General features: G+C 33.4%; 1 protein-coding gene across 1 annotated transcript in view; it reads left to right on the forward strand.

Annotated features, from left to right (window-relative positions):
- The window catches only part of Uba6 (ubiquitin like modifier activating enzyme 6), an 85,412-nt gene that overhangs the window by 48,053 nt on the left and 19,302 nt on the right, over positions 1-18,057 (forward strand). The window contains exons 14-20 of the mRNA XM_026407781.2: positions 305-448; positions 1,430-1,497; positions 3,069-3,147; positions 3,530-3,610; positions 6,657-6,734; positions 15,461-15,642; positions 16,926-17,031. Coding sequence (XP_026263566.2) covers positions 305-448; positions 1,430-1,497; positions 3,069-3,147; positions 3,530-3,610; positions 6,657-6,734; positions 15,461-15,642; positions 16,926-17,031 — 738 coding nt within the window. The remainder of the gene's footprint in view (positions 1-304; positions 449-1,429; positions 1,498-3,068; positions 3,148-3,529; positions 3,611-6,656; positions 6,735-15,460; positions 15,643-16,925; positions 17,032-18,057) is intronic.

An 18,057-nucleotide genomic window follows, 5' to 3' on the forward strand; every position in this document is an offset into this window, starting at 1 on the left:
CTTTAACAAAAACTGTAAATGGATGATATTCCTGTTAATTCTAAATGTTACCCTAGGCTAATGTAAAGACTCAGATAGCAAAAAATGGGCAGGTACTGGAAAACAAATGCTGCGTAAGGTAACAGGCAAATGAGTCTTTTTATTGTGAGTTTGAAATAGTTTAGAATTTAAAATTGATTTAGTAGAGAAATGTAACATTTTTAGAAGTTACATACTAATAATTCTCAATTTAGTCACTGAAATTTTAAGGACACTATCTGAATAATATTAACAGTATTATTGTCTTTCATGGTTTGTGTTTCAGCCTGAAGTAAACGCTGATATTGTACATTGGCTTTCTTGGACTGCTCGAGGCTTTTTATCCCCACTTGCTGCAGCAGTAGGAGGTGTTGCCAGCCAAGAAGTATTGAAAGCTGTGACAGGAAAGTTTTCTCCTTTGTGCCAGTGGGTTAGTTTCTAATTTTACTATTTTTTTAACATTTAAGTTTTAATTTTCCATGCATAAAATGAATGTATAATGTATTATAATATAGTATTAATATGCTAGAAAAGCTACTTTAAAATATTATTTGATGCATGAGAGAGGCAAGTAATATGCCTCCAAAGCTTATTAGTTTTGTAGCTGAAACTAACAGGATCTTATGTTAGGACTATTGGAAAATAACCCAAAGTTCTCTTCTTAGTAGTATTTCCCTCTATTGTGAATTTTCTCTCCTTATAGTTAGTTGTTCTCCAGTAATAGCTAAGCTTTCTTGGTTCTCTCGAACTTGTTTCATGAAAATTTTTGCCATTATAGGTCCTCAAGTTCCCTTCCTGGGTATAAAATTCTAAAGTTGGAAAACATAGGAATGATACAGGTTTGAGTTATATCAATTTAAAACAGTGACAAGATGGAATAAAGACCCTAATTTCTGTCATCAGAATGAATAATTGGCAGAAAGTATTCTTCTGTCCCTTTCTGTTTTGAAACAATGTAAATATTTTTATTATAATATTCACTTTTATATTATAAAAAGAACCCACGTAAGGCAACTTTACTACTGAATTGTTTCTTCCAGCATGGGATACAAGTTGATTAGTAGAAAATCTGGTTCAGTTGTAACTGTTAACATCTTGGTTAGATTTGGAAGTAAATTTTCCTTTTGTTTCCAAGGTTTAAAAATAGCATCTTACGTGACTAAATGATATGGATTAGATTATATATCTTTTAACAGTTCTTTCAACTTTTACCATTGTTTTAAAAGAGAAAATATAGGAATAGGCATGGTGTTATAAAAAATTATGTTTTAATATTATTTTACTCCAAATTGACATTTTTAATCATCTTTTCCAATGATGATTATTAAATAACTATAGTAGAGAAGAGCTTCCTTTTTAAATAATTTATGTTATATACATAGTAATTATGTTTTTAATCTTCTACTTTAAGTTATATCTTGAAGCAGCAGACATTGTCGAATCCTTAGGCAAACCTGAATGTGAAGAATTTCTCCCACGGTAATACAGAAATTTCTGTTACTTTTTCTTACTTGTATGTTTATAAGAAACAAGAGTTTGAAAGTTTTTGTCTAAACATAGATTTATTTTCTCTCATTAGTTATTGTTTCTTACCTGCTTAGATGTTAAATGTCATATCTTTTTACCACTTTGTAAATAATGAATATAAAGGTTTAAACTTTATGTCATGAGAATGGTTAGCATTCAAAATATCAGAATAATATTAGATGAAAAAATGCTCTCTGCAGTCTATCAGTCATAATTTAACTTTTTTGGGTTGTAAATCTCTTTCAGAATCTGATAAAAGTTGAGATTTTATTCTCCCTAGAGTAAACATAACCCAAAATTCTGCCATCAGTTTAAGTGGGTTAACTCTAAAGCCCATACATGGGTTACTCTAAGAACTTTCTTAAAAATCACTGGCTTAGCAAATTATTTTTCAAGATACATTAGTCCCCCTATCTGCAATTTTGTTGTCTAAGATTTCAGTGACGTATGATCTGAAAATACAAAATGAAAATTCCAGAAATAGCAGTTTTTAAGTTTCAAATTCCATGTACTTCTGAGTGGCATGATTAAATCTCACCATTCTGCCTAGGACCGGAATCATCCCTTTATCCGGAGTATTTGTTGAATACCTCTTAATCATTTTGTAGCTGTGATTAGATCAACAATCAGTATCATAGTTGGTTTTGTTCAGGTAAACCCTTGGGTTTCTCAGTAATAACCCCAAAATGCAAGAGTAGTGATTCTAGCAATTTGGATATACCAAAAACAAGAAATAAAGTACTATCTTTATTTATATTTATATATAAATATAGATGTATGTAAATATATATATGTATATATTTTACTTATGTATAAGTGAAAATGTGAAAGTTCTCAACCTAAAGAAAGGAAAAAGGTTGTGTGCAGAAGTTATTAATATCTATGGTAAGGGGGCTGGGATTGTGGCTTAGCAGTGTAGTGCTCGCCTAGCATGTGTGAGGCCCTGGATTCGATCCTCAGCACCACATAAAAATAAATAAATAAAATAAAGATATTGTATCCAACTACAACTAAAATATAAATTTTTTTTAAAAAAGATCTATGGTAAGAAAGAGTCTGCTGTCTATGAAATTTTAAAGAAGGAAAAAGAAATTAGTGCTAGCTTTTCTTGTACGTCAAACTGCAAAAATTACAACCACAGCATGCGAGAACTAAAATGAAAAAGGCATTAAATTTATGTCATGTATGTTTATGTAAGATAAAATTTAGTATGCATAGGCTTCTGTAGTGTCCAAGGATTCGGGTATACTGGAGGTCTTTGAACAAATTCCCTCTGGACGAGAGGGAACTACTGTGAATTATAGTTATCGTCACTTAAGTTATTTGGACTTATTAAGTCAAATGGAAATAGTAAAAGCTGATTTTGTGTGGTCTTTTCTCTTTCACTTAAGGTAGTTCTGATAAGTTGGAGGATACTATTTAGTTTACTCTTTTTTAAAGCACATGAAATTTGCATTAATGACAATGAAACTAATCTAATATTTGTTTTTTTCTATTTTTGTGTTAAATGTTGTTTTCTTCAGAGGAGATAGATATGATGCCTTAAGAGCCTGCATTGGACATACTTTGTGTCAAAAGCTACAGAATTTGAATGTCTTTTTAGTAAGTTAATAGTGATGGGAATTGTGATGTGATTTTTTTTTCCATTAAAATGTTTTGTGGTGTTCACGTCTGTCTTACAAAAACTGAGCTCAGTATTTTTCTTTTTTTGGAATTCTTTAATGTCTTCTGTTTAAATAAGTTATGAATATTTTTCTTTATCTTATTTGGTTTATACTTTTTTTCCATCTTTGAGAAACTTGAAAAGATAAAATAAATGTTAACTATTTTGAACTAAAATGAGTCACAAATGGCCAGTAATTGTTTTAAAATATGTGTTATCATAACTTAGCATTTGAAGAAAATTTAGGTTGGAATTCTTCCTTGTTAAGTAGATATTATAGTTTTATTTTAATCTGGTACATATCATTTTTCTCCTGCATAGGTAGGATGTGGAGCCATAGGCTGTGAAATGTTAAAAAATTTTGCTTTACTTGGTGTTGGCACAGACAAGGAGAAGGGAATGGTAAGATATAAATCTTTGAGAGCTAAAAGTTTGTAATTCTCTTTTACCTTTTTTTGAACTGTATTTGACTATGTAGATCTGAAGTATTTTTTGAGATGAGAGCATTAAACCACAAATTGGAAGAATCTGATATCTTCTAACCACTAATCAAGATCTGTGACCTTATGACAAATTACTTTAATTCTCTGCTCCTCAGTTCCTTTCTCTAATGCTCTAAAACTGAAAACAACCACATTGTTGTTACTTCTGTTAGATACTATTAATTGTTAAATAAACCTTTAAGATGAGAGAAGACATTAGAAATTTACAGAGTAGTAGTTTAGATGTAGTTTCAATTAATGTCAACAGTAGTAGGAATAATATAAATTTTTGAATGCAATTTAAATTTTTAGCACTAAATATAAGTTAATTGCGAAGCCATGCCATATATTTAAATAAAAATAGATTTCATTGGTGGTGTTTCCCCTTTTAAGATATAAACTAACTTTTGTTAGTGATTTCTTAGATTTATCATAAAGACTAACAAAATGACCATAAATAACTAAAATTTATTTAGTAGTTCACATTTTATAGTTTAACTTATTATTCCACTTGTAAGAGGACATTTATTACTTTCCTAGATATTATATGTTTATATTATTTCTGCTTAGGATTTCCTCAATTTTATTCCATAAACTACTATTAGTTCTATTGTTTTAAAAGGCATTTTAAAACAAACAAACAAACAAAAAACCCTTGGTTGCCTAAGTTTGAGGATCACCTGAATACCTAAATTCATAGTGCATATCAGCATGTGAAGGTAAAAAAAAAAAAAAACTGGTCAAGAAACCAGTTGAGTTTAGGCAACAAAATGGAGTAAGTTAATGTGGACAGACCCCTGAAATACCGCAAACACATAGACTTACTGTACAAATACTTTTTTAACTTTTTTAATTTTAAAAATTTTTTAATTTTAAAAATTGACTTATGGTAGAACAAACTATCTTTTAAAAAATGAAAGCAGATACATTTGCTATGTCCAGTGTAAATCTAGTGGAATTTCCAGAGAGAATAAACATGCTGGGGAAGAAACAATGTATTTCCAAGATAATGACAAAAATTCCTGGAGTTGAAGCAAGATGTTCAAATTAAATGTTCAAATTAAAAAGATGAAGATTCGGGCTGGGATTGTGGCACAGCGGTAGAGCACTAGCCTAGCATGGGTGGGACCCAGGTTCGATCCTCAGCACCACATAAAAATAAAGGCATTGTGTTTTGTCCATCTACACCTAAAAAATAAATGTTAAAAAAAAAGATAATGAACATTGATTTATTAAAAAAAAAAAAGATTCAAAAAGGAGGTTGTATCATCTGTCCAACAATAAATGCTAGAAGATACATAGAACTTTATAGTTAAAGGGAAAATGACTATGAACATAAATTTCTATACTCAACTAATCTTTCAAGAGAGGACAAAGTAAAGATATCTAACCAATAAAATGATTAAAGATTACCTACCAGCATTGGTTCTTACTGCGAGTACTGTTAAGTAATGTGGGTAGTGCTTGAAGGATAAGCAGAGGCATTTATCAGCATTCTTAGGTTTAGATAAGAATTAATTTTAAAAAGTCTTTAGTTAAAATATTTACTGATTTAGGAGTATGGTTCAAAATAAAATATCTATAATGTTGTACATTGATGTCATCATTGAAAGTAGAAGGAAGAGTTGCAAGGTAAATAAGTTCCTGTATTCTCAGATTGTTCAGGAAGAAGACGGTTTAATTAATTTTAGAAATTATATATACCTGTTATACCTGTTAAAATTTTGAACATAACCATATAAAAATAGATGTATAACTTCCAAACCAGTTGGAATTAAGAAAACCTGATCAATGTGGTAGAAAGCAAAATGGGGAGAATAAAAAGTGAGTTTGGAAAAGGTAGAAAGACAAAGAGGTATACCCACAATCACAGTAATTATTAGTTGAGGTAAGGGTAAGGGTTTGTTTTTTTGTTTTGGAACTTGGGGATTGAACTAAGGGGTGCTTTACCACTCTGCCTCTTTTATTTATTTATTTTGAGACAGGGTCTCACTAAGTTGCTTAGGGCCTACTCACTAAATTGCTTAGGCTGGCCTCAAACTTCAGATCCTCCTGGCTCAGTGTCCTGAGTCACTGAGATTATGGTCATGTACTACAGCAGTTAACCTTGAGTAAGGTTTTTTATTAAAGGTCATTTTCTGCTTGGCTTTTTGTTGTTATTCCCATTAAAAAAGATACCTTCTAACATAATTAAACAGAAATATTAAAATATCTGGGAGATACCAATTAAAAGAAAATGAACATCTGTAAGTACTATTATTCAACATCTAATAACTAACATAGTCTGAGAGATATTACACCTAGGCAAATTGTGTTTAAAAATACTAGCTTAAATGGCAAATTATTTTGAATACTTTTCAGATTAATATAAGTCTGTCACTTTTCTTGCATCCTTTGAAATGAAAGTCTATAAACTTTTTCTGAAAGGACCATATTGCACATTTAGGTTTGACCAGGTATCGTCATAACTGCTCAGCTCTGCCCTCAGAGAATGAAAATAGCCATAGACAGTACACAAACAGTGTGACAGTGTGCCAGTAAAACTTTATTTACAAAAACAGGCAGCCTCCACTTAAGTTTGTAGACCTCATTAGCTGAAGTTCCTTTCAGATTGAAATGTGCAAGTATTCTTTTCAAACTATAATTCCCAAAGAATAAATATAAATTTAGAAAGAAGAGTTAAGTCCTCTATAGGTAATTAATTGCATGGGTCTAAAAGGTGATAGAGATGTTTTCAGCCTCTATTTTCTCATAAATAATTGAAGAACATTTTTGAATAATGAGTACAATTTATTCTACAACCTTGTTTAAGGTACTCCTATGCTGAATATCAATTATAATTAAATATAGGCATAAAAGCATAGTATTGGTAAGCCAAATAATTTAGAACAATTTGTAGAAGCTGTTTTAGTCATTCCAAGATAAGTAAGATAGATTTACTTATTATGTTTTCCTTCCAATGTTAGGTTACAGTTACAGATCCTGACTTGATAGAAAAATCCAACTTAAATCGACAGTTCCTATTTCGTCCTCATCACATACAGGTATGTTGATATTCTGTTTTGAATTTAAGTCATCTGTTATATAAAAAAGAGTTTCCTTTTTTTAAATAGAAAATAGGATTGAATAAACAAAGTGTTTTAAAATTCAAAATGTTTTAGAATTTTATTACTACTGAGAAAGATAAAAAGGAAAATATAAAATTATCTTTTAATATAAAATATTGGTTTTTGCATTGATTTTGGATATTAATTTGAGTTGTGAAATATCAGTATTTTTTCATTCTGTAATCATGTAGGTATGTTTTCATATTTAATTTTAGAAAACATTGAAACAAATTTTATAATTTGAAGTTCTGACATAAATTTGGAGCTACTGTGATTTTTCAGTCTTTCTTATGAAACAGGTAAACTTTAGCACTTAGAACTTAAGTCAGGGAATGAAGGAGTTTAGTTAAGCAGATATGCTTTTATTTTTATTTTATTTTCCCTTTTTTGTTCAACAGCTCATTAACAGTACATTAAGCTTAGGAGTGTAATGAACAGAAAGTGACTATAACAGCATAGTTAACCTAATTGCCTTACTTGTACAGTTATAAAGGTTAAAGTAACAGGGCCTTTCATAAACTAAAATAGATTACAAAGTTTAAGCACTTTGTGAAGAACTAAAAAATCCTGTTTATTATTTTACTGAGTTATAACAAAGTTTCTGATTTGTATACTAAGAACAGTGAGACATGAAACATGTAAGCCTAACAATGCAGAAATACCATTAAAATGCTATGCATGAACTCAGAATGGGGCAAGAGAAATTAAGCGTCACATTTAGTACTCACAAATGATTGTGATAATACCTGAAATGGCACCAAAGATTGAATAATTACTAAATCTTTAAAAAAGAATGAATTTTCATTTAGAGTATTCTTTTTATAAAACTGAAACATATATAGGGCACAATGGTGCATGCCTATCATCTCAGCAGCTCAGGAGGCTAAGGTAGAAGGATCACAAGTTCGAGGTCAGCCTCAGCAACTTAGTGAGTCCCTCAAGCAATTTAGTGGGACTCTGTCTCAAAATAAAAAATGGGGGGGAAACGGGCAAGGGATGTAGCTCAGTGATAAAGTACCCCTGAGTTCAATCCCCAGTACCAAAAAATAAATAAGAATTTTAAAAGATTAAGTATCAATGCATTAAAATCTCATACATCTACGAGCTTATTTTCTGCAGATCTGGATTTTTATATTTTATTGAAGGTATTATGATTTTCTAGTCTCTAGCAAGTCACAATTACTGTGGGAACAAACTATATTAATTGAGCTGGGCATGGTGGTACAAACACTAATCTCATCTACTCAAGAGACAGGCAGGAGTATCACAAGTTCGAAATAAAATTTTTTTAAAAAGAGATGGGAATGTAGTTTAGTGGTAGACACTTACCTAGCATTCTCAAGGTCAGTCCCAAGAATTTTAAAAAGAAAAAAAAAGAACTAATTAAAATGACAAAATCATGGAAATTGCAGGGAAATGGATAATAAAAAAAAAGGAAAAAAAAGTACTAATTGGACTTTTAACTATTTTTTTATTGGTTGTTCAAAACATTACATAGCTCTTGACATCTCATATTTCATACTTCAGATTCAAGTGGGTTATGAACTCCCATTTTTACCCCATATACAGATTGCAGAATCACATCGGTTACACATCCACATTTTTACATAATGCCATATTAGTAACTGTTGTATTCTGCTACCTTTCCTATCCTCTACTATCCCCCCTCCCCTCCCCTCCAATCTTCTCTCTCTATCACATCTGCTGTAATTAATTCTCTCCCTTGTTTTTTTTTTCCTTTACCCTCACAACCTCTTATAACAATGAGGGTCTCTTTTCATTTCCATGCAATTTCCCTTTTCTCTCCTTTTCCCTCCCACCTCATGTCTCTGTTTAATGTTAATCTTTTCCTCTTGCTCTTCCTCCTTGCTCTGTTCTTAGTTGCTCTCATTATATGAAAGAAGACATTTGGCATTTGTTTTTTAGGAATTGGCTAGCTTCACTTTGCATAATCTGCCTTAATGCCATCCATTTCCCTGCAAATTCCATTAATTTGTCATTTTTTAGTGCTGCATAATACTCCATTGTGTATAAATGCCACATTTTTTTTATCTATTTATCTATTGAAGGACATCTGGGTTGGTTCCACACTCTAGCTATTGTGAATTGTGCTGCTATGAACATCGATGTGGCAGTATCCCTGTAGTATACTCTTTTAAGGTCTTCAGGGAATAGTCCGAGAAGGGCAATATCTGGGTCAAATGATGGTTCCATTCCCAGCTTTCCTAGGAATCTCCATACTGCTTTCCAAATTGGCCGCACCAATTTGCAGTCCACCAGCAATGTACAAGAGTACCCCTTTCCTCACATCCTCGCCAGCACTTGTTGTTGTTTGACTTCATAATGGCTGATAATCTTACTGGAGTGAGATAGTATCTTAGGGTGGTTTTGATTTGCATTTCTCTGACTGCTAGAGATGGTGAGCATTTTTTCATGTACTTGTTGATTGATTGTATGTCCTCCTCTGAGAAGTGTCTGTTCAAGTCCTTGGCCCATTTGTTGATTGGGTTATTTGTTATCTTATTGTCTAATTTTCTGAGTTCTTTATATACTCTGGATATTAAGGCTCTGTCTGAAGTGTGAGGAGTAAAGATTTGTTCCCAGGATGTAGGCTCCCTATTTACCTCTCTTATTGTTTCTCTTGCTGAGAAAAAACTTTTTAGTTTGAGTAAGTCCCATTTGTTGATTCTAGTTATTAACTCTTGTGCTATGGGCGTCCTATTAAGGAATTTGGAGCCCAACCCCACAGTATGTAGATCGGAGCCAACTTTTTCTTCTATCAGGCGCCAAGTCTCTGATTTGATATCAAGCTCCTTGATCCATTTTGAGTTAACTTTTGTGCATGACGAGAGAAAGGGATTCAGTTTCATTTTGTTGCATATGGATTTCCAGTTTTCCCAGCACCATTTGTTGAAGATGCTATCCTTCCTCCATTGCATGCTTTTAGCCCCTTTATCAAATATAAGAAAGTTGTAGTTTTGTGGATTGGTCGCTGTGTCCTCTATTCTGTACCATTGGTCCACCCGCCTGTTTTGGTACCAGTACCATGCTGTTTTTGTCACTATTGCTCTGTAATATAGTTTGAAATCTGGTATCATACCGCCTGATTCACACTTCCTGCTTAGAATTGTTTTTGCTATTCTGAGTCTTTTGTTTTTCCATATGAATTTCATGATTGCTTTATCTATTTCTACAAGAAATGCCGTTGGGATTTTGATTGGCATTGTGTTGAACCTGTAGAGAACTTTGGGTAATATCGCCAATTTGATGATGTTACTTCTTCCTATCCATGAAAAGGGTATATTTTTCCATCTTCTAAGATCTTCTATTTCTCTGTTTAGGGTTCTGTAGTTTTCATTGTATAAATCTTTCACCTCTTTTGTTAGGTTGATTCCCAAGTATTTTATTTTTTTTGAGGATATTGTGAATGGGGTGGTTGTCCTCATTTCCATTTCAGAAGTTTTGGTGCTGATACATAGGAATGCCTTTGATTTATGCATGTTGATTTTATATCCTGCCACTTTGCTGAATTCATTTATTAACTCTAGCAGTTTCTTTGTAGACCCTTTTGGGTCTGTTAGATATATTATCATATCGTAGTGATAATTTAAGTTCTTCTTTTCCTAATTTTATGCCTTTAATTTCTTTTGTCTGTCTAATTGCTCTGGCTAGTATTTCAAGAACTAAATTGAATAGAAGTGGTGAGAGAGGGCATCCCTGTCTTGTTCCAGATTTTAGAGGGAATGCCTTCAGTTTTTCTCCATTTAGGATGATGCTAGCCTGAGGTTTAGCATATATAGCTTTTACAATGTTGAGGTAAGTTCCTGTTATCCCTAGTTTTTCTAGTGTTTTGAACATAAAGGGATGCTGTACTTTGTCGAATGCTTTTTCTGCATCTATCGAGATGATCATATGGTTCTTATCTTTAAGTCTATTAATGTGGTGAATAGCATTTACTGATTTCTGTATATTGAACCAGCCTTGCATCCCAGGGATGAATCCTACTTGATCATGGTGCACAATTTTTTTGATATGCTTTTGTTTTCAATTCTCCAGGATTTTATTGAGGATTTTTGCATCTAAGTTCATTAGAGATACTGGTCTGTAGTTTTCTTTCTTTGAAATGTCTTTGTCTGGTTTCGGGATCAGGGTGATGTTGACCTCATAGAATGAATTTGGAAGAGCTCCTTCTTTTTCTATTTCCTGAAATAACTTGAAAAGTATTGGTATTAATTCTTCTTTGAAAGTTTTGTAAAACTCCGCTGTATATCCATCTGGTCCAGGGCTTTTCTTGGTTGGTAGTCTTTTGATGGCTTCTTCTATTTTCTGCTTTGTTATTTGTCTGTTTAAATTGTGTGTATCTTCCTGACTCAATCTGGGCAAATCATATGACTTAAGAAATTTATCGATGTCTTCACTATCTTCTATTTTATTGGAATATAGGGATTCAACATAATTCCTAATTATCTTCTGTATTTCTGTAGTGTCCGTTGTGATGTTGCCTTTTTCATCCCGTATGTTAGTAATTTGAGTTCTCTCTCTTCTTCTCTTCGTTAGCATGGCTGTCGATCTTATTTATTTTTTTTTTCAAAGAACCAACTTTTAGTTTTATCAATTTTTTCAGTGGTGTTTTTTTTGTTTCAATTTCGTTGATTTCCGCTCTGATTTTAATTATTTCTTGTCTTCTACTACCTTTGCTGTTGTTTTTCTCTTCTTCTTCTAGGGTTTTGAGATGAAGTGAGTTCATTTATTTGTTGGTTTTTTCTTTTTTTGAGTAATGAACTCCACGAAATGAATTTCCCTCTTAAAACTGCTTTCATTGTGTCCCATAGATTCCGATATGTTGTGTCTGTATTTTCATTTATCTAAGAATTTTTTTATTTCCTCCTTTATGTCTTCTGTAACCCCTTGATCATTTAGTAACATATTGTTCATTTTCCAGGTGATGCAGGATTTTTCCTTCTTTTATCATTGATTTCCACTTTTATTCTGTTATGATCAGATAAAATGCATGGTATTATCTCCAGAACCTTTATATTTACTAAAAGTTGCCTGATGGCATAATATATGGTCTATCTTTGAGAAGGATCCATGTGCTGCTGAGAAGAACGTGTATCCACTTGATGATGGTTGATATATTCTGTATATGTCGGTTAAGTCTAGGTTATTGATTGTGTTATTGAGTTCTATAGTTCCTTTATTCAGCTTTTGTCTGGAAGATCTGTCCAATGGAGAGAGCAATGTGTTGAAGTCACCCATAATTATTGTGTTGTAGTCTATTTGACTCTTGAACTTGAGGAGAGTTTGTTTTATGAACATTGCAGCACCATTGTTTGGTGCATACATATTGATAATTGTTATGTCTTGTTGGTGGATGGTTCCTTTTACCAGTATATAGTGTCCTTCTTTATCCCTTTTGATTAACTTAGGTTTGAAGTTGAGTTTATTTGATATGAGTATGGCCACTCCTGCTTGCTTCCGAGCACCATGTGAGTGGTATGATTTTTTCCAACCTTTCACCTTCAGTCTGTGTATGTCTTTTCCTATCATATGAGTCTCCTGAAAGCAGCATATTGTTGGATTTGTTTTTTTTTAATCCAGGTTGCTAGCCTATGTCTCTTGATTGGTGAATTTAATCCATTAATATTTAAGATTACTATTGACATATGGTTTGTACCTCCAGTCATGCTTATTTATTTATTTATTTTAATTTGGCTAGTTTTTCCTTTTTGGTTATTTTTTTTTCCCTTTACTGTGTTACCTCCCACTGTTAGTTTTGGGTGCTGTTTTTCATTCCTCTTCTTGTAGTGTTTTGCTCAAAATGCCTTGCAGTGCTGGTTTTCTGGCTGCGAATTCTTTTAACTTTTGTTTATCGTGAAATATTTTAATTTCATTGTCAAATCTGAAGCTTAATTTTGCTGGATACAGTATTCTTGGTTGGAATCCATTATTTTTCAGTGTTTGAAATACGTTGTTCCAGGATCTTCTCGCTTTCAACGTCTGTGATGAAAAATCAGCCATTAACCTAATTGGTTTATCCCTGAATGTAATCTGCCTCTTTTCTCTCGTAGCTTTTAATATTCTCTCCTTGTTCTGTATGTTGGATATCTTCATGATTATGTGTCTTGGAGTTGGTCTATTACGGTTTTGTATGTTTGGGGTCCTGTAGGTTTCCAGGATTTGGCAGTGTATTCCATCTTTCATATCTGGGAAGTTTTCTAAGATTATTTCATTCAATAGCTTGTTCATTCCTTTGGTTTGAACCTCTACACCTTCTTCTATCCCAATGACTCTCAAGTTTGGTTTTTTTATAACATCCCATATCTCTTGGATAGATTGCTCGTGATTTCTTAGGATCCTTTCTGTGTTGACTATATTCTTTTCAAGTTGATAAACTTTGTCTTAATTATCTGATGTTCTGATTTCTATTTGATCTAGTCTGTTTGTAATATTCTTGTTTGAGTTTTTAATTTGGTTTATGGTTTCCTGCATTTCTAGGATTACTGTTTGATTTTTTTTAAATCTGTATCGCCTGATAGAGCTCATTCTTTGCCATTTGAATTTGCTTATTCGTTTTCAAAGTATACTTTCATTGTTTGGACTTGCTGTCTAAAGTCTTCTCTAAGATTCCATTCCATCTGAGTTAGGTATGCCTTGAGTTCTTTCTCTGTCCATTTTTCAGATGCCTCTAGGTTCTCCTGTGAATTTAAGTTGTCCTGCATTGTTTGTAATCCTTTTTTCCCTTGTTTTTTCTTGGTGCTCACGTTATTTTCCAACTCTGTTTGACTGCTGTGTTTCTGTTTTCTTCTTTAAATTTGTTTTGGTTTTTATAGTTCCAATATCTCTCCTTTGTGTTGGGAGACAATGTTTAGAGATGTTGGATTTAATTGTGATTTAAGGTAAATCATTAGTTTCATTAAAGGCCTACAGATTTTGATGGCATATAGAGAATTAAGGTTTGAACTTAGCATTTTATGTTGAGGTCGGGCGATTTGATGGTTTGGAGGTTAGTATATGTTAGCTTCTTTGGGGGGTTGCTCAGATGCAGGCGGATATTAACAAGAGAATAGACAGGAGTACTTGGGGGTAGTTAAGGGCTTAGGCGGACTATAGACTGATTCGTAGTATTCATCTATTTGCATTTAGTAAATTGTATGTAATCTGGGTGGTCATGCTTAAGAAGAAAGATGGGGAAAAGGTAAGGAAGCAAACCAAGAAAGAGAGAGGGAGAGAGGAAAGAAAAAGAATAGAAAAGAAAAAGAAATGATAAAAAATAATAATAATAAAATGCAGTAAAATAAAAATTACAATAAAAAATATAATTTAAAAATAGAAAAAAATTAAAATTAAAAAATTTTAAAAAGGGAAAGAAAATAAAGGAGTGGGACTGTTAGGCTTCTATTTTCTTCGCTTCCAGTAGGTGGCACTGTGCCTTCCAGGCCAAGATTTTACCCTCCAGCTGTAGGAAACAATCCGTGTTAGGTCGCTCCCTCCTCCCCCCTCTGGTGTCTCTCAAAACCTGTTAGCTTAGGTTTATTCCTGGTCTCTAGTCACTTCGCTTCTCCTGCCAGCCAGGCCTTTCCTAGTGTGATACCTCTCAGCAGTTCAAGCTACACTCTGGGCCTGCAGTTTCCTGGAAGTGGAGCGCGGCTATAGGGAACTGGCACTTAATTGTTTTGATTCCCTCCGCTAGTCCCTCCCCCAGAGCTGGCGAGACAGATTTCGTTTTCGCCACTGGTGGGAAGGGGCAGTTGGAGGTCAGGTACTTTTACCTTTCCCCATGCCTCTATTCATGCTCACTCTGTTAATCACGCCCCTGGAAAGCCGGGGAGAGATTTTATGCGATTTCCCCACTGTATGGGAGATGGTCTAAATGACACAGACCTGTTCTATCGCTGCTGCAATCTGTCTTAAACTGGCGATGGTGATGTCTGCTCTCTAAGATGGTGGCTGCTGGCTTCCTCGGTGGGCTGTCCGGTGTTGAGGACAGAACTGGACTGCTTCCTTCCCCGTCTCAAACCCAGAACTCAGCCCCAAGCACAGTGAGGGCATAGCCGGCAGGATCCCACAGAATCTACAGCACCTTTCCTCTGCGTTGCTGGCTCACCGTTTCTAGGGACGCCGTTTCCCGGTGCCCCCGCAGTCTCTAGCAGCAGGGTGGGCCACCTATCAAACAGCCTGAATCTCCGGGCGTAAGGTTCACTCGCGGTTGAGCCCCCGTAACCGATCCTTGGGCAATGGAAATCCTTCCTCTAGGTTTCGGTGCACCCCAATTTTGCTGGAAATTCCTAACAAGATAGCTTTTGGCCGTTCTAACTCGTTTTTCACCTGCACAGTGACACAGTACATGGGGGTGATGCACTCTATCTGCCGCCATCTCCAGCATAATCTTAACTATTATTTTAAGAATTCTAAACCACTGAACCATGAAATAAAGGATCTTTAGATTTTTTTTCATTAATGTGTATATTATTTGGACTAAGGTGCATTATTAAATATAGTGATTATAGTAACTATAATTATCACAAACCAAAAAATGAAAATGTCTCATTGCTTTACTTTCACCTTATATATCTATTTACAAGAAATTAGAATGTGTAAGTTCATAGTTCATCTTTTTCGTTTAACATTATTTCTTCTGTTTGTATTTGTTACTTGTTTAGAAACCTAAAAGCTATACTGCTGCTGATGCAACTATGAAAATAAATCCTCAGTTAAAGATAGATGCACACCTGAACAAAGTATGTCCGGCCACTGAGACCATTTACAATGATGAGTTTTATACTAAACAAGATATAATTATTACAGCATTAGATAATGTGGAAGCCAGGAGATATGTAGACAGGTAGGTTCTTATTCAGGTTCATGAAGAATTATCTTTCATGTTTACTTCTATTTCTCATCCCTACTTATTGAAAAATTACAAACTTTCTGATTATTCTTTATGTTCTATAGTACTCATCAAACCCAAACTGTCTGATGATTTCCCCTTGTACTTAGAATAAAATTGAAAAGTGGAACTAGTCTAAATGTCTTTCATGCAGTAACTGCCGCTCGTCCACCACACTAGTGTAAAATATACCCAGGCATTTTGGTTCCTCTTACTTATTCTAGTTACAGGTATATTCTTTCAGTTCTGACAAGGCCTTTAGTTCCCCTGACCCCCAATTTTTTCTCCAGTGAGTGGGGTAGAACCCAGGGCCTGAAGCATTAGGGAAAATGCTCTACCACTGAGCTACATCCCCAGCCCATAGCTTCAGCACTTTTTTTTTTCCCCAAACCTCAGGAAGTTGATGTTTATCTTTCTCCAAAACTCCTGTCACTGAATTTGCCTATCACTTTTCAGTTTAAGTTTTTTCCTCATTCTGTTTTAGCCTAAATGTCTGTCTTAAAACAGACTTTCTCCCCAATATACTTTTTCCTTCATAACACTTTTCTTGACATGTATATTTATTTAATGTTTATTGCCTCAGTAAGTCATTCTTAGAAACCATTTATTTTTTATTACTGTATTTTTAGTGTTCAACAGATGATATCATTCAGTAAATGTTTATGAAATAAGTAGATGAATGAATGATTATACATGTGTAAACCTTACATAGTCTTTCTTACATAATTATATGACTCCTTAATGTTGGGATGCTAGAGCAGATAATAGGAAAATTTTATCAGTCAAAAAATGTAGTGAAAAGATTGTGGTCTTAAGCAAAAAACACACACACAAAAAAAATATTAAAATGTGGACAATGTGGGTAATGTAAGTATGGAGAAGAAAAATTCATACTGTTTGAGATAAAGCAAATATTGAGAATATATAGTGGGATAGCACTTGTTGTCAGAAAATAATCAAAGAATAAATAGAAGGCAACAGAAGAAAGGATAAGTTAAGCATTAACCTAGAGATAAAAACCAACACAGCCCAAGACTTAGTGGTGGTAGTAGAAGGGAGAAACAAAAATGACTAGAAAGAGCAACAGAATTTGCATGCATGACAGGTCTGGGAAGTAGAAATTTTCAGTGGGGTTTTCTTGGTGTTTATACATTTTGTTTCCTAATATATTCAGAAAAAGGTATCAATATGCAAAATGGCCAATGTGTTTTTTACAAAAATATTATATTTTCAAACAGCCGTTGCTTAGCAAATCTACGGCCTCTCTTAGATTCTGGAACAATGGGCACTAAGGGACACACTGAAGTTATTATTCCTCACTTGACTGAATCTTATAATAGTCATGTAAGTGATCAACACTTTGAAATAAATGTTTTCTTTATATATCATTGGTTTTTGTCTTCATCACAAGTCAGCAAATTTGATTTAGCTTTCTTAATCCTTCTATTTTTGCTCTGCCAGCTTTGTCTGTACCTCTATACGTGGCATTTCTAAAAATGATAACTGAATTTTTTCAAAGTCATTAGAATTTTGTATCTAGTTTTCCTGTAGTAGTATTCGTGTGTATACTATTTATTTCTCAAAGCCTCTATTTAGTTTTCTAACAATTTTGGAGTTTAAGATTGCTTGATAAGAAAATTAAACTTTTAGATTGCGAATTGAGCTATCAACAAAGACAAAATTATTTTTATCTGCTGATCCTTTAATTTTTATTATATTATACATTAGCTGGTATCTAAGGAATAAAGAAGGCAAGGATAGTCATTGTACATTTGTGTCTAATGTTTATTCTCCTCAGGAATTTATACCTAGCCTACATTGTCAGAAATAACCTGTGAAACTTAATAAAAGTACAGACCCTGGTGATCCACCCAAAATCTAACTGAAGAATCAGATTCTTAATAGGTGGGACCTAGATGTCTGTGTGCATATATTTTTACATAATGATGTAAATGTAAGTTTTAAAACCCCATAAATAATTTTGAGATACTGCCAAAGTTCAAACGACTGGTCTCGGAAATAAAGCTTTACAACTTAAAAAGATCCACTCAGGTTAAAAAAAAAAAAAAGTGAAAAAATAATATTTTTGAGGCATCAGTATCCCTTTATTTAATGGGTATATTTGGTTTCTAAATTTTTAAAATTTTTATAAGGACATGTTTTTCCATGTCCTTTCATGAAATCAGAAGTTTATATGTAATGAAAATATTACAAAATTCAGAAGTTTAATTTGAAGGCGATTAGATGGAAAAAAAATCATGATATGCTGATGTCATTGTAAGATTTCCAATATAAATCTCTCCTAAACCTTTTCCTATTTTTTTGGCTTCAAACTCTTGAGAACCAGAATGTAATACTCTCCTGTCTTCA

This window comes from Urocitellus parryii, chromosome 10 (assembly GCF_045843805.1).
Source record: "Urocitellus parryii isolate mUroPar1 chromosome 10, mUroPar1.hap1, whole genome shotgun sequence".
NCBI classification, from domain to species: Eukaryota; Metazoa; Chordata; class Mammalia; order Rodentia; family Sciuridae; genus Urocitellus; species Urocitellus parryii.